Raw genomic sequence first — 22645 nt, forward strand, 5'->3', positions numbered from 1 at the left:
TAATGGTCATTCTACTCAAGGGAACATCAAAACTGTATACTGTGAAATTACTTTAATTGATGGATACCAATTTTTCGTGGATTAGGGAAGAATAACAAGTTTGTGGATTCTTGAATTTGTGGTTTTGAGGTTTTCAGCATACATATCAATGGGATTCCCCTTTTCATTGGAAACCACATTTCATGGTTTGACCTACCTGCAAAAAACCTCGAAAATTGGTACCCCACGAACAATAGTACTTAAACAGTATGCTTTAAATGCTCCTGCCTTCCATGTTTTAGGATGAATATATTGCAAAGGTAAACTTAAATGAAATAGGAACAATGGAATTTGAATTTTTTTTCAGCTATAATTAGCACTACAAAATAGTTTGAAGATGTTTCATATTTTTTTCCTAAAAAAAAAAAAAAAAAAACACCCAACAAAGCAGTACACCCTTTTGTTCTATGAAAAGCGCATGCATGTATGAACAGAGTATAAAATTTCAAAATCTTCTACAGTTCAGTACCCTTATGAATCATATAAAATACATAATCAATGAAATGACACTATAAATAAGAAAAGTCATCACAAATGAAGGATAAATTCCCTGTAATCAAGAAATGATAAAATGTCATGTATTACAAAGTCAATATTCTCCGTCGCAAGTAAGATGACAACGATATTCTAACAAGATCATAATACGAATTTGATCTTTTTCCATCTTTAAATCAACTGCCGTTTGTCATGTGCAATGATGCCATTCTGATTATGTTTTGTCATTTTTGTTATTTGTTTCTATGGGTTGTGGACGAAAAAATTGTCACAATTACCTTCAGAGTTATTACATTTCTTCATTCTGACAAACAACCACAGTTTGGTTTCTTGTTTCTGTAGCCTTTCTCAAAATTTGAAATATTTGACGCCATCATCTATGACCTATGACCTTGAAAGCCATATTTCATTGGCACTTATCAAAGCCGTTGACATCCAATATGAAAACATTGTGATACAATTCCTTCTTAACAACATTAAAGAAATAGAACCAAATTTTATGACATTCCCATCAAAGTAATGCATAATGTTACAGAGCTGTACATGACTTTCTATTTGACAGAGGAATGCTGCAGGAAAACCATGATCATGGCACAGCCTACTACCAGAAAGGTTAATATATTACAGCAAAACCTGTCTAAACCAAATCCTTTTGGACTGTAGAATTTGTATGGTTTAGACAGATGCTTGAGTTAATTAAGGTTACATTCATGTATACAGAAGAAGACCAGATAGTTCTTTAGATATAGCACAGAAATAGACAGGCCTGGATCTTCCCTCCCCTAAAATAAAAAAAAAAATTGCATAAAATCTTGATTTTTCACAATTCTACCCCAAAAAATTGTCTTGCATCACTTTGCTCTGCATTTCATTTATCCCCCACAAAACTGATCTGCCCTGAAAGTCTTTAATTACATTTTTCTATGTACTGCTAAAATTTCATTTACCAAGTTCTAAAAACATACTTACCAACAAAATACCTAACCATTTTTCCTTATACAGACATTTATGGATTGCTTTTGGTACAACAGAACTTAAATGAACATCAACAAACTGGAAAATCAAGCCAGAAAAACTTGTCAACTTAGATAAGCAAAAACTAAATTGAACAAAAAACAATTTACCTTCTTATACCAGTCCCAAAGTATCATCTAAAACCATTTCAAAATTTGATTAAAAAATTGCCTTAATGACAGTTTTTGAGTCCCGAAGGAGACCATTCTATGACATTGTGGAACAAAAATGTCGGCAAACTGTTTAACGCTTTGTCAAACGTTAATCAGCCATTATCATCATTGTCACAACAACTCTTGCTAATAACATTACAGAAAAAATATGTCACTTTTTTTCTGTGAGAAATTCGTCAACCCATACTAGTCTTTCATCCTACGTTATTTACTGCTAATCTTCACCACACGGAATGTTGTCATATTTGGAATGACAATGTCGACACTTGATCTCCACAGGTCAGATCGAATTTCAGATGACAGTCACAAAGAATATTGGACCCTTAATTACCATAACAGCCTCAAAATGCCAGTCGTTCAATTGTCTACTTTCTGTATAGTAATATTATCAATTCCCTAATTTGTCCTACTTCTAAATACCAGTTATTTCGGGTAAAATGCATTATTTGCTTTCGTTTATTTAAAAATATATCAATAAGTGGAATGCCAGTCATTTGCAGTAGAAACAATTTCAAGACTTTGAAATTCAGTTCAGCATTAGAGATGCTCTACCCTAACACTATCCATTAGCATAGAGCATATACATGCAATTTGTATTTGTAAGGATTCTGGGCAATAATTTCAACAATGCATTAGATAAATCTTAATCTAGAAAAGGTTGTTTTTTATTCATGATTTCATATTTCAATTTAAAAGAAATATTTTTTTTTAGTTTTTAAAAATAAATACATTACCCGTAAGCCCTTTTACATTTGTATTTTCATATTCAAATATATATATATGTGCTAAATGCATGTTAACTCGCTTAAGGCTGTGGGCATAAAGCCGGTAGTCAGCACAAAACTTTAAAAAGGCCATAAACCAGTAATATGAAAGCATTGCATGCTTGTATTTATCACAATAATTCAAAAATGCATCAAATTTTCATTTTGTGAAGAAAAACTTGAAACATTATTTAATAAAATCCTAATAAAAGACGTAATTGAAATTTACCTAAAACTGTAATTCATAAGAAGAGTAGATTGACAAGAGAGACAATTGGTTCCAAATCACTCTTAAAACAATGGCAACAGTTTATTTTCCCAAAATTAGAATGGTCTATTTTCATGTCCTTGCCCCGTTAAGATAGTCACTTGATATACCAAATTTACATATTTATTCAAACAAATGATTTCTTAAGGAACATATAAACGTTATGGTGAAATGTTTCTCTTCGTTAGGAATCAATCCAATAGTATTTTATTTGTCACAAGTGTACACTTTACTGATAGAATGAAATGTGACAGCAGAAAACTACCAGAACATCACTTCAACAAGAAGCAAACTCTATTAACTTGATTCGTCGCAAGAGATTCAACGATTGCATGTTTGTCTTTCCTCCGTTTAATGTCCTCCAAGGGACATAATATAGATTTTTACGATTGCAAACTCAAGGAAGAAAAGGACAAAGAGAGGATAAGCTTTCAAGGATCGGCAATTTTGTCAAAGTTTTATGACTCAGTTAGGATTGTTTGCCTTTTTAGAAACCTAGCACTTTGCTGTCCTTTTTATCTCTTTTTTAATGTGTCAATGGCAAAATTGATCGAGTGCTCACTTGGGAAAAGCCATGTGGATATCTATTACGATTTCTCTAACGACACAGTCGGGCCATTAGTTTCAATTTATATTTGCCTATCTCTGCAGTCCTTGCTTTGAGGGTTTATGTCTTGTATATAATCAAATTTATTTCATTTCATGTCCTGTCAAGTTTATGTGTAGTGACAGTCGATGAATTCTGTAGATTGGGCAGCCGTGTACTTTGTAATTTTCCCAAATGCTCATCTATGTTTGGAAATTCATTTAGTCGTTAGAGTCGTCTGAATGTTTGTGTTCAGAAGGAAAGATCTAACGTTCCGAAGACAAAATTAAAGATCTTTATTTTGATGAATAGCGTTGTAAATTGCATTTTGTCGCTTGAATGTAGCTTTGTATGATCACAATGGGACAGATGAAATTTGTGATCATACAGCGATAGCACATATATAGGAACGATACAGTTTGACTAATGCAATAGAAATGTTATATTTTGTACAATTTTTCTGCTAATAAATGACTACAGCAATATTATTTGATAGTTGCTAAATAAACTAAAAGTAGATGAGCACTTCAGGTTTAATTCAATTTTTACATAAATGAGAAATGTCTTTGAAGGGTTCAGAAATCACAAACCAGATTGTTTATAAAACTTTAGATTTGAGACAATTAGTTAAAAAAAGATATACAATTTCCTAGCAGTTTTCCAATCATAAAACTATCAAAATTTACTCTACATCAGCCTGTATAGATCTCTGTTCAATGAATAGCAGTGATTTATCAAATGTTTCCCAGTGTAAAAAAATTTGTAGTTCACACTGTTAAATAAATTCTGTGAATTCACTCTAGAACTTTCTCCCAACAAAACCTCACAACACAAATATCAACCTAACAATCACAAAATTTTAAAATTTATATTGAAAAAAGAAATAATTTATGAAAAAAAATCTATATACATGTAATAATAAAAAGGATAATCAATGGATTATCGTGAATAACCAAAATATAGTTACTCATGGTGAGAATACTTTAAGATTTAAGTTGCGTACTGAACAAATTCCACAAATTTGTTAAACCTAGGAGTTCTTGTGCACTCATGATCATATGAGTTATTCACTCTTTCAAATCAATTCTTCGATTATTAATTGGAGGATGGAAGCAAGAGCTTGCCTCATATTGTGGATGTCTCATTTAAAAGAAGATTCATAAAGCTTAGATCATTATTTTTTTCCCAAGATGATTACAGTATAGATGTATTACTGTGACATGCCTACCGACCAACTGAGATTCTCTGACTAAATCATCAAATGTGATAGAGTATTTCTGTTTATATCATTTAAGTTTCAAATTTCATGGTTTTCATATGATGGTCGATCCTAAATTTCAAATTTTAATGAAACATTTTATTGACCCCAAAATACCATTAAATAACCACATGGACACAAATCTATACGCTGCTGTTTTCATAGGAAAAACCAAAAAAGGTCAAGTTGACTTAAACGCCAAATTTAACTTTAGATTGAAAAAAAAGTAAATAACACACACAAACACACATATACACAAAACAAAATTTTAAATAATGGAATAAAAGAAATGTTAACAAATTACAAAAAATCAATAAAACGTCACCATTGAACAAAAGATCTTAAACAGAGCATCAATAAATAACAAAATGTTCACCTTTAATTCAAGAGGGTCATACATTAGTGTAAATTAAAGCCTGTTACCTTTTCACACTGAATATCACATTATATTACTAATAATACATTTTATTTTCTTACATAACGAGTTGTAATATATAAGCTTCAGGAGAAGAGAAACTTTCATTCCAATTAATATGTTGTCTCATCATTCGTGATGTCGTTGTTTGCATTATCTATGCGTAATAAATCGAGTCATAATTCTGACTATAAAGTAATGAGGACAAATTACTAACACTGGCAAAAGGAGGAGGGTTCAAGTACTGCTCTCTGTAATTATCATGCAAAAATTGAAAAAGATGCTGTTTTGGAGAAATCACTAAAAACCAAAAATTATAAATACCCAGGATTAAGTGAATTGAAATATCATTATAAACTGCACTTTATAGACAAGACCCCTATTTTATTTTGCAGATTTGGGTCTTAAAGAGATCCTTTAATCAAAGCATGTTTCCCCCCTCCCCCTAAAAAAAAACAAAAAACAAGAACACAAAAAGCCTTCAATAAAAAGCTATTGCACAACGTGTCAGATAACAGATGGGCTGTCAGCTGAATGCTAGCAAGTTTTAAGAAATAAGGATTTTTATTGGATAATAGCTTTTGTGACATAGTGTGTCACTGTACTATTTGGAAGGAAAAGAATGTAATGTAAACAAATAAAAAAAGGGGGGATATCTTAATGATGGTTATTTTAAATTCTAAAAAATGAAGAATGAAGAATGCTAAAAAAGTTATGAATATTAAACAAAATAAAGATATCTGATTTGGAATGATAAGATTCTTCAATTTTGTTGATAAAGCTTAGCAGTACTTACGTCAACATAATTTTGTATGCTTGCCAAAGGAATACAAGTATTATAGATTCATTAAAAGATAGCTGTATAAAAATAATTAAATAATTACATGTATTTAAAATTTGATTTAGTTGCATGGCACTGTAAATATTAGGAGTTAGTTCACATTACATAAATTTAAACTGATTTTTTTATTAATGGGTCAAGCATAGAACTAAGAAATAATTTAAATGGAATTGTACAATACAGCAGATTATGGAGAAATTATAAAAATATTTAAACAATATGTTTTAAGCTTTCATTGCTAATCAACCTGCATGAATCTTAGTATGAATGGTATACTTTCAGTTCAGTAACGTCAGCTCGAAGATTTGGTATGGAAGATTCAAGGCGCTAACATTAGTTGACAGTCATAAGTTCTGAGTGTATTTTTAACTCCCTGTCATACTGTTTAAGTTACAACTCATAAGTCTTGAATAAAACAGGCCCAGGGGATCCCTGTGAAGAAAGTATTGGAGAAGACACAAAGCTTTAATAAAAGCAGGAAGTCCCCGAAGTTCCAACCTTCTACAAGTAACTTAGGGAGAATTCATTGTTAAATTCAGGTTATAACATGAAACAAAAAGAAAAATTCCCACCAAGTAGCTAGCCCTTTGATCATCCATCCTGACTTTTATTTACTATCATTTTCTTTGAAGAGACTGCATAAATTTTTGTCATCATATTTCATGTTCCGTGATCTGCTTTCATGCAGTTAATTTTCATTGATGTATTCTTAAAAAAATAAGTCAACAAAAATTACTATGATCTTTTTTCCTGAGTTAAAAATAATTTAAGTAATAAACACCATGACAAAAGAAATGCTACATTGACTTTCTGAAATTAATTCCTTTGGACTGAGTTGAATTTTCAAAGTTCAAGGAAAATATATTGATGTCACTTCCTTGACGATAGAATTAGAACAGAGAACATTTGTTTTAGTAATGACACTTTCTGCATGTGGTACTATAGATGTATATAGAGTCTTAGGCAATGTGTCACAGAAATGGGTGCCATAGTTAATTTAATTAGCCATCAATTTGCAGAGTGGCGTCATTCTACACAAATAATGATTAAGTATAATGAAGATTTGCAATACACAGATAATTAGGAATGATGACAAAAGGTACTCATTGTTCTGTGTCTTTGTCAACAAAACTACCATTCTGTCTCACAAATTATGCCATAAGGTTGCTACCGTGGCGAAAATGGGACGAAAATAGATGTTTGTGACATCAAAGAATAGGTAACGGCATCACTACAAATAGACTATTTATTTCTCTTATTTGATAGAATGACACACGACACTGTCAGAGTACTATGCAGGACAGATATTGAGGTCCCCCAAAGGGACTCTTTACATAACTCATTATTTTTCCTCTTTTTCACTATAGAAATCTTAGCTTTAACTTTGTGTATGTCTTATGTTATATTTTTTCTATTAATGAAGAAATGTTTTCAATTTTACATGCATGTGTTTTGATACTGTAAAAAGTAAATTTTGGACACAGAAAAAAATATGGTACATGTATATGATGTATAAGGCCAAATGAAGTTAATTCTTTAGTTACATGTATTAGGCCATTTTCATGAAAACCAATGACTGTGGGAAGTATTTTCTATTACCTTTTTATAGTCCTAAAAAGTGATGAGAGTGCTTATCAAATTTATCACAAAGCCAGACAAAATGATGATGGAGAATTTTTTTTACTTTTACTTTGTTGAAATGGCATTAAAAATTGTTATTAAGCACCCTTAAAAGACAGAGGAAGGCATGAGAACCAAAAAATCATTTCAGTAAGTATAACTATTTTTTTTCATCATAAAAAGAGCCATCTTCAATTTACTGAAACCCTACACAAAAGTAATTTTGCAAAGATTCTGTAAAATTCATTTTTAATTCTGAGACCAAATATGGCCTGACAGCATTTCAAAGGAAAAGATTAAATTAAATTAGTGGCCACACTCTAAAAAACAGACTACAAATAAAAAAAATTACACAACTCTAATTTGTTATTGTACTATAAGTGCACAAAATTAACCAAAAAAAACCCCACAATTCCTTATAGGAAATTTCAACTTTTTCAAGAAACCAAGACTTAACAAAACCTAAGTGTCCCTCAGTGATTCATTCAAAGACACATGACAACAAATATAGTCATACGATTCGGTACTTGTCACAGGATGCCTATGTCCTACTGTCAAAGCATACAACACATACCATTACAATAAACGAACACGGTACTCTCTCTAATACCCTATCATTGATGACTATGTGACAGATGCAGTTAATGAAGATCTGCCTCACAATGACAGGAATGTAGTAATCCTCTTGGTAAACAAGAAAACAAGCATTCTCATAGACGGCATCAAAAATGTTGTCAGAAGGTTCTATTTAAGCTAAAGGTTATATGATGGGAAAGATAAATGCATACTGCAGATGTTTAGTATTAGAAGGACTTTGTTGACTACATTGACAAAATACATGTTTCCACATTTCTCAGATTTCAGGATTGGTGAATCAAGTCCACTACAGTATAGTGTGATTGCAGATACTTGTACAAGTTTTAAAATCCTACTTTTGGAAATTTATGTAGAAAAAGATTTTTACAAATACTGGTAATCAAAATACATTTATATACTTTGAGTCACTGGGCAATGACAAATTTTACATAAATACTAGAAAAAAAAATTTTACAAAGTGTTTTGACTTCTTCAAATTTACTCTTCATTTCGTGCTGATGCTGTATCAATTAACTAACATATCTGGAATTTCAACGGTAAACAACCCTTGAATATCCTTAAAATAAACCACTGACACAAGCACAATAAATTTGTCAAGCACAATTCTAAAAATCTTTCAATATCTTGTAATTCTACTACAAAGCTAGTGAAATCTACCACTAATATAACTTCATGGAAAATATATTTGAGTTCAGCCCACGTAGTAACATGACAAAATCATTAAATATAATAACTGTCATACAAATTATTGGTTTTCCTTTCAGAAGAGATGCTGCACTATAATGTCTTTGTAGTAAATCAAATGAAAGGCTATAATTGCAGTTTATTGAGACAAAAAAACCCAACCACAGCAACGAGTTACGTTATTAAAGTATTATACAACAGCATGTATCGACAACAATAATCTGTTTTATAAGTTGTTGTTGGGATTTCTGAGACAATTACTTGTTAAATCAGGCGTTCTAACTGTATTCACTAAAATGACAATGTCTAACGTTGCAATTAGGAAAGGCTTCATATGCTTGACAATACACTATCGCTAGATTTAACCGCAAATCGTCCATTGTCAAAGTGTTTGTTGCTTGAACGAGTCACCAATATTAGGAATTCAGATTTGCAGAAGAATTACTCTTTCACATTTTATGAGGCTATAAATCATATGCCAGAGCAGAAAACTCCTGAACAGTGGACAACTATTTTATGACAAAATGATTAGGAACGTCAATATCTAGATTTGTCCAATGATGATTTCATTAATTAGGTTATTTTCCTGTCCTTTGGTGAGGTCAGAATCTTATACATTTGTGTATTGGATGTCTTTTTAAGCACCAAATAATTGTCAAAATTAATTTTTAAATCTGTCCCATGACTTTCCAATTAATTAAGTTACTTCCCTATCATTTCAAAGTGCTTGAAATCTCATACACAGAACATCAATTTCAATACAAAATGACTGTCAACGTCAATTTCTGAAATTGTCTCATGTTGCTCGTTAAAATTAGGTTACTTTTCCTGCTTTTTCTTTTTATTTGGTCAATGTCCTCAATGATGAAATTATATTAAAGCCTTTATTCTAATAGTATTCTTCCTACATTTGTTTTTATAATAACTAATTCCATTTGCTTGACAAGATAAACACAGATTTTTTTCTCTGTGACACAAGTCTTTTTTCCAAATAATGGTTTTCCATAGGATACGACAAAATTGGACGTGATGTTTATCTGCTAAATCAGAATGCTCCTTTAATGGCTCTTGATAGATTGGGTGTATATTTATCTGACTGGCCAGAAAATTTGAAGGATAATCTCATTTAGTAAACATTTCAGTCTAAGCACTACCTTTGAAACCAAACTATTAAGTTAGATTAATGTTTTGGAGACATTTTCAATTTGACTGGGACACTCAGAACGAATCAGTGAGTATTGGAAACACGATAATATATAAACATGTAAGTAGAAAGCAAAGAATTGATTCTACAGTGAAGAGTCTTGACCTAAATTAATCAATTTTGTTTCCAAATCTTTTTAAATGGTTGGTATTTTCCTTTTTATTCCATATGAATTCTGGAGTAGCAATCTCACTGACATCTCCCCAATGCTTTTATTTCTGTATAAGGTCAAGTAAACTTAAATGGTAGATTCTCATTCAAAAAATATGGGGCAGATTGGAGAATTTTGTTTTTTATTTCTTACCAGATATTTGCTAGCTAATTTTAGCTATATGGTGTATAGTTATGTTCTAAATCCAAAGCCACATCAATTTCAGAGAAGAAACATCTGTAATTCCTTTTAATCACCAAGAAATGAACGACTTGTGTGTTATAGCATCTCAATACTAGAAACTGACACAAAAAAAATCCTGATTTTGAAATTTCTACCCCCATTTTTAATATTTTTGTCAATTTTTTAGGGGCAAGATGGGATGAGAATCTACCAGTCAATTTTATTTGGCCTAATTCAACAGATTACATATGATAGATGACATATTTTACCATTGGTTGCCTTTTAAAGGAAACAGTAAGCACTGGTGTGCAGATAATATATTTGTAAACACTTTAATTCTCAAATATCTTTGCATCATAAAAAGTTGCTTTCAGAAAGATCACAAAAAGCCATTTTCACAAGTTAGGCGAAGACGAAGATGCTGAAATCAATGCATTAAGAGTGTTTTAATTACTCCTGCTTTAAGTGCCTACTCAAATTCAGTCACCATCATAACAGGACAAATTTAGTGGTTAATTTACACTTTATTATGAGTAAATAAATGAAGAGAAAAAATAAACCTGACTTAATAGTGTTGACAAATGAGACAAAAAGAATTATGCAATAAAATAAATTTTATTGTTTTGACGAAAATTACATTAGGAGGCTTTCATATTTTCATTTCATTATGCACTTAAAGAGTTATAAAATCACAAGTTTATCTCAACTTGAGACTCTGCTTTTACTGTTTGGTATCGAATTTTGAAATTCAATTAGGAAAAGATAATTTCAATTGTCTCAGGACCAATATTGAAACTAATAAGAACCGGTAAGAAATACTACTTCAAAACGAAGAAAACATGAAAGATCACTGCCATTAAAAGAATGTTATGAATTTGTCCGCCATTTCTATGACAGTTAATTTGTCAGGGGTTTGGTATACAAGCAAAGCGTGATTTTTTTACGACAGTCAAACTGATTAGTTGGTTAGTTAGTCAATTTGTGTTGTTGGTATCAGATTCTATCTCAGCCAGGGACATAGTGTCATCCTCCATCTTACAGTTACAAACAAAATATTTCTGACAAATTAGTTTTCTGACAGTTTTAATGATTTACGCGGAGTAGATTTATTAGTCGTATTCTGTAGATTTTATGACTTATTGCACAAGGAACCAGTGCCGTGATTAATGCCCTATTAGATGTCCTTTTGTCCTTTTTGGTAGATAAAATTAATTAGTTACCGTCGTTTTTAATGCCAGCAATTTGCATAAGTTTTTTTATTTGTTGACAATGCCATGTGATCTTCTTGGTACGAGTGATGGTGTACCCATGTATCTTGTAGAATCAATTAGAAATCTAAGAAAATTGTTTACACAAGAAAACATTTCAGTAAATTAACAATTTTTTCTCCCTGTTTAAATGAGATATCATTCTTCATCTTACATGTCGTACTCAAATGATCTGTCTTTACAGCTTAAAAAACATGGTATCATTGAGCTATGGTAATCAATAAAAATTCAGTATGCATCAATGCTGTTTCTCTGCTAGTTTATATCTGTATGTATACTCTAATAGAGCTCTGTCTAAGTTATTTTATAGCACATCAAGTGTTAGATAATCCTGCAAGGTATTCCATTTTTCATGTCATATTACAGCAAATATCATGGTGATATTCATGGGATTGAGTTACTCTTAAATGACAATCACCTGATGAACTTCCTTAAAGTCGACTAAGAAGAAGAATTTTTTTCCATCAATTTCTATTGAGTTGTCTAATGGAAGACAATTTCCTTCTAAAATGTCCATTTAACTACCCATGGAGTTTCAGCAGGTGATTGTTATTTGATCAATGAAAAGACCATGTTTATCCCCTAAACATTATCATTACATGTGCTGTAATTACAAAACAGAGTTGAACATATCTCATACTAATTTGACTTTTGAGTCTGATAGTTTTATTGTACTACGATGGATAGCTCTCAATAATAAATTTTTTTCTACAGAATAATTCATCAGAGCTATATTGTATATACTTGAATTTCAAAACAGCAATCACACTGATGAACAATAAACAGTGAGCATGCACAATGTTTCCTAAACTGAAATATGCTTACAATGACACCATTACTTCAAATTGTTCTTTGGAGACCTTTTGCATGATTATGTATTTCAGATCAATGCATTTTATCACAGCAATACAAACATGACAAAGTGCCTTATAAAAAACAAATGACAGTGCTGTATTTTCTTTGATTTTGACACAGGAAGAATAGAAGTAAGGCAATAAATTATTATTGTTTACTTGACCTAAGTAAATATCATTATATACAATTCTTCCAGTACATTATACAGGGTCTAATCTAGAGGGAGAAATACGCAAAACTTCTCCCTGTTGGTGCTCACTTCTCCCATTTGATTTTGACAGGGAGAAGATTCTGTAATAGATTACACAGACAAAATATCCATTTCGTTAATTTTCAAACCAAATTTACTAAAACTTCTCCTTGTCATACCAATAGATGTTTAGATTAGGCCTTAGACATCAGGCCAATTAAAAATAATTACTCGGTTCTTGGGTCCTCCCTCGCCTCTTCAGAGCATGTCTCATTACACATTTTAAGAGCAATATCTATGAAATATATATAATACCATCTCCTGCTTCACAATATTCTTGTATTATACTTTCCACCAACTCGGACCAGGTAAAATTTTGGCATAATGATGTTCCATTTTTCTTTGGCAAGAATAAAATTTGAAATTTTAAACTTTTTTGTTAAGTTCGGAAAGCTAACTTTAAGTGTTGAAAAGTTAATCTTTATATTGAATATCTCCATGGAAACTTTAAGTGTTGAATAAAAAAAACACTGCTCCTAAATTTCTAAATTTGTCTGGTTATGAAAAATGGAAAAAAAACATTTTATAACTTTTTTTGGGCAGCAAAAATGTAAAAAATGTCTTGTTTCCTGTTTTTCATGACAAAAGGCCTATGAACCAAGAAATTACTTTTCAATTTTAATGGCCTTAAATAATGCCGAAATACTACACACATATGATGAAGAATCACATCTATGACAACAATTAATGGTGCATTACCTGTAACTCTAGGTTGGCATTTTTCTCTCTAAGTCTTTCTATTTCATTTTGGAACTTGTTCAAGTCTTCATTTACAGCTGACCTGCACAAATCAAACACTCATTACATAACAAGGAAAAAGAAACTTTACCTGGTGGCAATAGAATGGTCCAAATTCAAAATCTTTACATGAAACAGGGCAATAACTTGTAAATCATGAATACAATATACACCTTGAACATGAAGAACCCAAAATACCAAAGTCTTGTTAAGCCATGTATAACCAAGTCAAATAAGCATATCATTACAAGAAATATACATTCAATATGAAGGTTTATTTAGGGTGTATTGAGACTCCCACAAATCAACTTACCACAGCCATTATAATCTATAATAATCTAACTGAGAAAATATTTCATACGTCTTAAACTTCAAAAGGTCTAAAACAGGAGATCTCCCTCTTAAATTTTTATCAAAGTGGGAGATTTGCTGAAGTTTTCTTTTTGGGATGTAATTTCATGTTCTGCAATAAAACTTATTACAACTTGAATCAGATTGCACTGATTAAGGCAACCAAGGTTATAGCAGTAATCAAAAGAATGTAATCCAGGGACAAAGACCAGACGTGGAAAACAGACAAACACAACAAAGAACATAAAGTAACTAAAATAATACATACAAAGTAACAAAAGTAAATGAGCAACTCTGACTCCACCAAGAACTGGGAGCATAGACCAGGTGCACCAGTAGGATAAGTGTCCTTTGCTTTCTGGAAATATCTGCCAAGTTGCTCATAAAAAGTCAAGTCCGGGGTAGACAAAAGAGGAGGTACAGCACATTCTTGTGACATGCCTCCTCTGAAAGAAATGTGCAATGTTTCCTCACATTGCAATGACAGAATTGGTTCTTTTAATAAGAGATGAAGTAATTTATTACAGTATCAAGCGGAAGAAATGAAATAAGATGAGAGAAATTTCCTATTCTAGTGGCTAAATCTCCTGCTTTGGCATGGGCATCTAAAAGGGAGATTGTTGATCTTTTTAAGAAAGTGAGAGAATTAACACCTATGATAAATGTACTGATGAACAAACTATATGGAAAGCCTTCTAATTCAAAATTTTGAAGTCCAGAACCTACTTTCATAAGAAACCAGGAACCTTTAGCTGTTGCATGTATACCCATTAGTTGATTTTTTTTCTCATTATCCCCAGTTTTAAAATGGAAAGTTAATAAATGGAATATAAAACCAAAATCTTCAACCTCTAAGTTTTTTGTGAATTTTTTAACTAATGACTAATTCAGATGACTATTTAAATTTCTAAATATAAATAACAATGCAATACAATCATAAGACCATCCCACTGACCTGATTGAGACTTCTGTAAGCTCTCTAGATTTTTGGGACACCACATTTTGTAATTCTTCAATCCTGTCGTCTTTTAACTGTAAAACTTCCAAAATCTTTCTATCTTTGTTTTCATTCTTTTCCTTCTCCCTGAAAATAAAACATTAAACTTTAAATGGTTATGAAATAACTACTTTAAATATATTTTTTTAATGACAAATAACTTAAATTGATTGTTTATTTCTCATCTGGACAAGATCATTTATTTTCCATAAACTAACATGACATCATTAATGTTGATTGATCTGCAGTCCGCAATTCAAATAATTCCAAACTAAATGAGGCTATGATGAAGGGACAAATCTTAATTTTGACTTTAAACAATTTTAAATTAAATTAATAAGGATTGTGTATAACTTTTGACCATATGCTCGCATAACCATTTTGAGGCACCTTTGCAGTTCATAAAGTGTAAACTGCCCCTTACTTGGTTATTTCGCAAAACCTGGTCAAATATTAAAAAACAATCCTTAAATGTATAAGGACACTTATTAGATTTAAAGTGATGTTTTTTTTAACTTAAAAAGATACCCATTCAAAGTTAAGAATCAAATCAAAGCTGAACATTTTTGTACATGTAAGTATGATGAAAAATTCTTTTTCCACGATGAAATTTATAAAAAAAAAATTAACTTCTTTTTTTATTATGAAAGCTCCTTTGCTTTGTTTTTGTTTTAAATATTTGCCCAACACAATTTCTTTTGAACACTGATTCAGATCCAAGATTCAACCAGACAGAGCAGCTTCCAATAATAATTGTTGGTATGAAAATATCTTTCTGCAGATCTTTTCATGTTATATATTACCTTTGAATGACAAGACTAATAGCTTGAGTAACATCAGGGTTGGCTACCTGGAGTTTCTTCCACAATGACCAAACAAAATCTTTATCAGCCTACAATAAAAAAACAAATTTAAGGTGACTATAGTATAGAGAAAAAAATCTTATTCAAATATTTTAATAAAGTATTGAGAGTATAATTACAAAATGAATATGTTTTATCATTAATAACCTCACAGTGTATTTGTTGGGTACAATACATGGGAAGCACATGATGTTGCCAGTTGGCATAAAACGTTCAAGAAAAATCATTCTAGATAGATTTACTTGTGGATTTACACGTAAGTGATATAAAATGATACTCCGCCACATTGCATACATTTTTTGTGGGTAAACACAACTTAAAACGACAGAGATTTTTATCAAACTAAAATTCAAATTTGATCTGTATTTTATCATTCCCAATAACTATTCAAAGTTTGAAAAACATCCCTTAATATTTCAAGTTATCAGTGATTTTTCTAGCGCTTGTCATTCTTGTCAATGATGAGAGGGTTTCTATCAATGACAAAAGATTTCTAGTCCACTTTTGTCACTTAACTGAAAAGCGTAGCAAATTATATAGTACATTTTTCATATTAAAAATTAGTTAACAGGAAATCATCAAAATGACAGTTTTATAATCCCAAGCTAATTCACTGTTTCGCCAGGTGACTATATTTGTACAAGTGTACACGTGTTTGATCTGTTAATCCAATTACATTAATTAAGACACATCCACAGTAAGTAGTTAATGATCAATCAGCTTGGGTATACAGATGAAAATAAAGAAAAAAATTTTCGTCCATTACAATAAAACAAAAAACTGCATTTTGAACCAATGTCTAAATTATGAAGTCGGGATAGATGTATCGTAGCAGCTTGGGTGCTCCTATGAGTAGGCTGCTCAATAAATTACTAAAAATGTCACCCTAACTCATAAACGGACAAAGAAATAATGAAACAAGCGTCAGTTAACATTTGCCATGATAATGAACTACTTCTGTATGCCACATGACCAAGGGCAAATTTCAAGCTTTCATTTAGAAATCATCAAGGGAAGGATGGACATGCACATTTTCTGAGGGTATAACATAACATCTCTCAACTTCAAGTAATTAGGTTTGTATTGTTACCAAAGACAGCATTAGGTGAATCTCTGTAACTTAATTGCCACAATATATCTATCTATTAAGAATAATACTTTCTACTTGTAGGCAGCTTCCCAGTTTTGTGGAGTTATTGTAAATTGTTATGACAACATACCTGACATTTCTTTAAATCATCAGATAGTGCTCTATTTTCTGCTCTCAAAGTACTAACACTGTCAGCTGAAAGAAAAAAGCTTTATGAGAACAATTTTTATACCTTACAAAAGGGTCTGTAAATTTAAGTTTAATGAGTGCATCCACATTTTGATAAAATTCAGTCTCAAACATTAAACTTGCATTTCTATTCCAATATTTGTAATGAGAAAGAAGTCATGGAGTAAATGAGATGAAAACTACACATACAAAAGTACATGTATACATGTACATGTAGCATACAGCTGATGTTTATGTACATGCACAACCAAGACAATGGAATCTGTTTAAACTGACCCACAAGAAATAAGCATTCTTTACATATTACAAACGTAGCTATTCAAAGTGTAATAAACAAGGATCACTGGAGTACACCAATGTATATGTTAAAGATGGGTGTTTCAAACATCAAACTTCCCAAAAACTGTCAGTTTTCTGTCTGGAATGATAAAATTTTGGGAGAAAAAATATTAAGAAATGTACTCTTAATGATATCTTAAAGGCATAGTGCACCCACTGTCAAAATATTTTCATTGACTGATGACATTCTCTGTCTACAAATTTGAAAAAATTATAAACGTTGTTTCTGGTTTATTTTGGTTTCAAATCTAGTTTTTTAACAGCAGTTATGAGAAATCTATGCATGTACATGTACAAATGAAGTCACTTACTTTCATACATTCCAGTCATCTTTTGACTTCATCTGCCTGACATCAGGCCATTAGAATAACTTTAACTTCTCATGTCAGCTGGAAAATACATTTTTTGTACATTTTTTTTTTACATACATGTACATATTAATCAAAATACATGTACAAATCTTAATTTGTTCACACAATGTACTTGTACACAGCACATGTCAATGTTTTTCATGTAATTGTCTACTGTTTGAAACTGTACATTTGTGTACATACATGTATAGATGTATATGTACATGCAAGTAATATATATGTTAATGCATTATAAAGTGAAAATTGTGGCTGTTGTTGACCAAAGTAGGCAAAATCTATGAAAACTACCAGTGAGTGTGACATTTTCACTTGTTTTAAAGAAAAAAATACATGAAATAACTTGCTACATGTAATTATTTTTTCTCTCAGTAAAAGCAAACATTTTAATCACATTTCTAAATCAGTGATAACAAAAGCACAGGCACCATTTTTATTTTTTCTGATGAAACTATCAAAATATTCTTTTTCAATAAATCATTTTCTTGCCATAAAAATTATACTAAAAAAAAACATCATATATAATATTGTATACATTTGTGTACATGATATAGGAATAGGTTATCATAAGCAATTAAGAACAACAGGTTCCAGATACAAGTATTATGTTCCCTACAAGAGGAAAATTGTAGAAAAGTCCCAAAATGCAAAATGTTGATTGGGAATATACTATTGGCCACAAAAAAATTTAGAAGAATGCAGAAAAGGGATTTTCTCCAACTTCACTTAAGTGAGCAGGAAAAACAACAGTGGATGGCTGCCATGACAATTTTCAATCATAAATAATGTTCATGATATACTACTGTTTCAGACCAAAATCTGATCATATCAAGGTAAGTCCCAACAGTTTGTCAAAGTTGTTTCCATTTCAATTTCAGGTACTTCTCATATTAGTTAGAAGGGTAGTGGACACGTAAATTTTCAGCGGAATTTTGAAATATTCTTTTAGATTCCGGTTTTAAAAATCGTTTCTGCTCCGTTCCATTCCAAAAGTATCAAGCTCCGCCTACTCTCTATTACGATTCAAAATGTCAACAAAACAGGGCCTCTCGTGGAAAATGATCGAAACTTCAATAAAAAATATAATTTTTGTGGCAAATTTGGTATCAGCATAGAGGAAAATGATTCCAGATTCGAACTAGGTAGGTGTGACATGCACATTTTCAACTTGAAAGTCGTTACAAGCGGTTGAAGGGAGGTACTCCGCAGTACTGCAGTATGGCACATCGTTCTGACCCCAACCCTACATATCAATATCCAAATAAAAAAGAGGTGGGTTGCAGGGTCAGAGGAAATTCAGACTAGTCTCATTTTACTAGTTACATGTAAATATGAAAAATGATTAGAAAAGTCAAATTTGATAGGACTAGATTTACCAGAAAATATACACAGACCTTTGACAACAATACTATACTCGAGTTTTCCTTGAGGGTACCTAAATATACACCAGCATTGTACAAATGTACATTTTTGTATTTGCAACAAACATCAAATGCTTTCAACATCTCATGTTCAGTCATTAAAATTCTTGCAAATTGTGTAAAAACAACGTTACCATAAATATACTACAGCAATATAAATAATTCGACCGTACAATTCAAGATGACAACGTTTAAATGGTCAGTGTAAGTCGCACATTTTCGTCAATTTAGCATGTCAGGACAGGAATGTCAAACTTTGTAAAACATCTTTTAAACATTATAACCTAATCCACAAAATATGACCATGATAAAAATTATTATACAAGTAAGTTAACACCTTCACAGTATATATTAGAACAGGCATGTGCTCATATCGTCTTTTCGCTTGTTTTGTTTACCTGCAAGAAAAATCAAATTTTCAACCGGAAGTTTACAAACCCGCTGCCAAACAACTAACGTAAACCGTCCAACTTTATAATGTTATCATAATTTTTAATTATTTGTTTTAATTTAATGAATATTTTCATTGTTTATATTTTATTAAGTGTATTAGTATTTTAATTCAGTTCAGATAAGATAACTTTACGACATTATACCAGAAAAATCCCGCAATATTTGTGTAAATAGCAGACGAAAATCTATCCTTTACAATGAACACGATATCGATGAAAGTACGGTAATGTAGTGTTATCTTTGGATGAAAATACTTCTCAAAATCCTAAAAAGATAAATTAATATAATGATGTGACAATAAAGAACCAGAATATTCATGATATTTAGTATATTTCAGAATTCACTTCTTAACTATAACTTAAATATTATAAGGTACCACACCACAGCCCGCAATTACATACTATTTTATGTCCAGACTCCAGTTTCTGATATGTGTGTCCGCCTGTACATGTATCAGAGACTGGGTTTGGATAGTAACTGCAGTTTGTTGGTATATTTTGCATTTGTAGTGGCCCATGATGTGTAGAAAGACAAATAAACACAGGCCTTTGTTTCTATCAATAGGGGGGATACTATCAATGGCCGGGTCAACTATCCACATCCGGTCAGACACCTGTGGGAAAAAAGCAAATACAAAAGAAGTGAAAATTCTGACAGACAGATAAAAGGAGAGTGGTATCCAGAGGCTCATGTAGGGTCCTATCCTCAACACATAAACATGGACCATACACATACAGTGTTATAGGATTCCTATTTCCCCTTACCCGGGGCAAGTGAAATTTGGGTCAGGGAAAGTTAGGTACTTCGTTACACTTTCCCGTGGCAAGTTGAAAACTTCGTATGCTGTAAGGATTTGTTTTGTCAGGAAAGCAGTCGTTGACTGTGGGAAAGATGATTTTACATGAATTTTTCCCGAGGAAACCTCAATTTCTGAAAAATCCTAGAACACTGCACATAGTAAAAATGGCTAAAGAATTAGGCCCAAGTTAATTTACGGGCTAATGAAATCTACCGACTACGATGGTTTCAGTTGAATATATGATATTTAATCTCCCCCCTTATGACAAATTACCTTACTGCTGTGGTATTTTTATCCACCCATGCTGCTTTTTTATCTTGACCTACACTTGGAGATCAGTGGTAAAGGAAAACTAGTATTGACCGAAGTACACGACAAATGCGATGAGTTTTTATTCGGTATTGTCAAATTTCCTTCCACCTGTGGCAACATCTCCAGCACCTTCGTATGGAGTTTTGTATCACAACTCGTACATAATGCCACAAGATTGAAGTCTCACTACAGAAGTCTTATGGTTGTCATCAAGAACTTGTGGATCGTTACATTTTATCCATCTGCACCATATGAGAACAGATGTGTTCAGTGTGTCATAGTTTTCCTTTCCTCTTTCTTTTTCTACCTTGGACTTGACTTTTTATGAGCAGTGGAGTGGGTGTTTCTAGAAAAGCAGAGGATGTATACGTACCGATGCACATGGTCCATGCTCCAAGTTTTTAGTGGAATCTTAAGTTTACTTTTGTTGCTTTATATGTACTATTTTTGGTTAATTTATGTATTTTGTTGTGTGTGTCTGTTTTCTTTGTCTGGTCTTTGTCTTTTGATTTGCACTAGATTCTTGGGTCCAATGATGACTTTTTAAATAAATATTTCATGGGAGTCAAACTATCACATGACACCAGTCTTACCACATATGATATTTTGTTTCTGGTGTGTAAATTTATGAAGTGAAAGTTTTTTTAAAACTCGGGCAAAATGGGAAATATCACAAATATGCATGTCAATAACCCACTGATCTGGTAATGTAATTTCACTCAAGGATATTGTCTATTTGAAAAGACCACTATTTGATTGCATCATCACTGGATTTGTTCAGAAATTTTTCATTAGATTGTTAGAAAAATGAGGCTTTTGACAGTTATATGTCCTTGAAATGTTTATTTTAAGTGAATATCAGTGAGATTATAACTCAATTCACTAAAATGGAAAGTCTTGTATGTTTTTTCCTTGATTTTGAGGATGCATATAGTCGAATCAAACTTTCAAAATGGTGTTTTTTTTTTCATATCACATTTTAACCCACTGTCTGATTCTTAGAGACTGACACTTAAAAATCTTTCACATGTAATTGTTACTGAATATCATTTAATTTCAGAAAGTTAAAAACAGAACTGATAAATGAATAGCTGCATACATGTACAAATGTAGATCCTGCCACCAGTATGACTTAAACAGATCAATGGAAAAAAAACATCCAAGCACAGTGTTGAATACTGAGGTGTCACATAATGGTTTCACCATAGTTCCTACAAAATTTGACTGCAAATTATGTTCAGTATATTATGAATCTTTACATGATACCCATGTTAAAATGGCAAAAAGTTTTAAGATTATACAATTCAGTCCCTAAAATATAACTGAAAATACAGTTTGTCTTAAAGTAAACAGGTTTGAAGACATAGAATGTTATCTTGTTGCTTGTAATACAGTGAAACTTGTCTTATCTGAACCCCTTCAGTGTTCTGGGATTTTTGAAAATTTTAGGTTTTCACAGGTAAGCTCCAAATGAAGATTAACTTTCCAACAATTAAAGTCTGCTTTCCTAACTTAAAAAATTCTTTCAAAAATATAGGTTTTTTTTACTTGTCAAAGTAAAAGTTGAACATAATAAACAACTTTCCCACGCCAAAATTGTACTGTTGGTACAGGGAAAGTGGACACTACAGCATTTTGTTTTTAAAAATTAGTTTGTGATTTTGTAGGGTGCTCTGTTTATCAACATTTGAAATTCATTGAAACTGATATAATGGGACTTTACATAGTGTAAGGTTTAGACAGTTTTTTCAATTTTTTTTTTTTTGTTTAGATATTTTTCTCTGTATCTTTTCAAGTTAAAGAACATGTTGCAACAAGTAAAAACTTTCTTGTGAATACATTGTTACAATTTAGGCCCTTTTAAATTTATTTCTAAAATTTTTAAGCAAGTAAAATTCTTGTCCTGAAATATCAGCTGTCTTATACAATACCGTATAGCGGGTAATCTTAGCATATTTTAGCGGTCTCCTCAATAATGCAAAAATAAGTTCCACAAAATATTAACTCTGGACACTAGTACTCAGTGCACCACTTTGCACCAACTTTTACACTTGCCAAAA

At 31.5% G+C, this 22645-nt stretch overlaps 2 protein-coding genes across 6 annotated transcripts in view; one reads left to right on the forward strand and one right to left on the reverse strand.

Annotated features, from left to right (window-relative positions):
• Positions 1-19469, reverse strand: part of LOC148620832 (centlein-like) — a 65103-nt gene extending 45634 nt beyond the window's left edge. For 2 of the 5 annotated variants that reach the window (XM_088574668.1, XM_088574665.1), the window contains exons 1-7: positions 19420-19469; positions 17544-17621; positions 16835-16899; positions 15555-15643; positions 14710-14838; positions 13365-13446; positions 1659-1685 (exon numbers count right to left, since the gene is read on the reverse strand). In XM_088574668.1, the coding sequence (XP_088430794.1) occupies positions 1659-1685; positions 13365-13446; positions 14710-14838; positions 15555-15643; positions 16835-16899; positions 17544-17562 (411 nt within the window). In that variant the 5' untranslated portion in view covers positions 17563-17621; positions 19420-19469. Of the gene's footprint in view, positions 1-1658; positions 1686-13364; positions 13447-14709; positions 14839-15554; positions 15644-16834; positions 16900-17543; positions 17622-19358 lie in introns of all 5 variants that reach the window. The other 3 variants (XM_088574669.1, XM_088574667.1, XM_088574666.1) reach the window with 2 other exon arrangements.
• A 165-nt stretch (positions 19470-19634) lies between these two features.
• LOC148620833 (zinc finger protein basonuclin-2-like) overlaps positions 19635-22645 on the forward strand; it is a 59866-nt gene continuing 56855 nt past the window's right edge. The window contains exon 1 of the mRNA XM_088574673.1: positions 19635-19692. The gene's annotated coding sequence lies outside the window, so the exon portion shown is untranslated. The remainder of the gene's footprint in view (positions 19693-22645) is intronic.

This window comes from Perna viridis, chromosome 3 (genome assembly GCF_037379345.1).
Source record: "Perna viridis isolate PV_CMFRI_1.1 ecotype Kerala chromosome 3, ASM3737934v1, whole genome shotgun sequence".
NCBI classification, from domain to species: domain Eukaryota; kingdom Metazoa; phylum Mollusca; class Bivalvia; order Mytilida; family Mytilidae; genus Perna; species Perna viridis.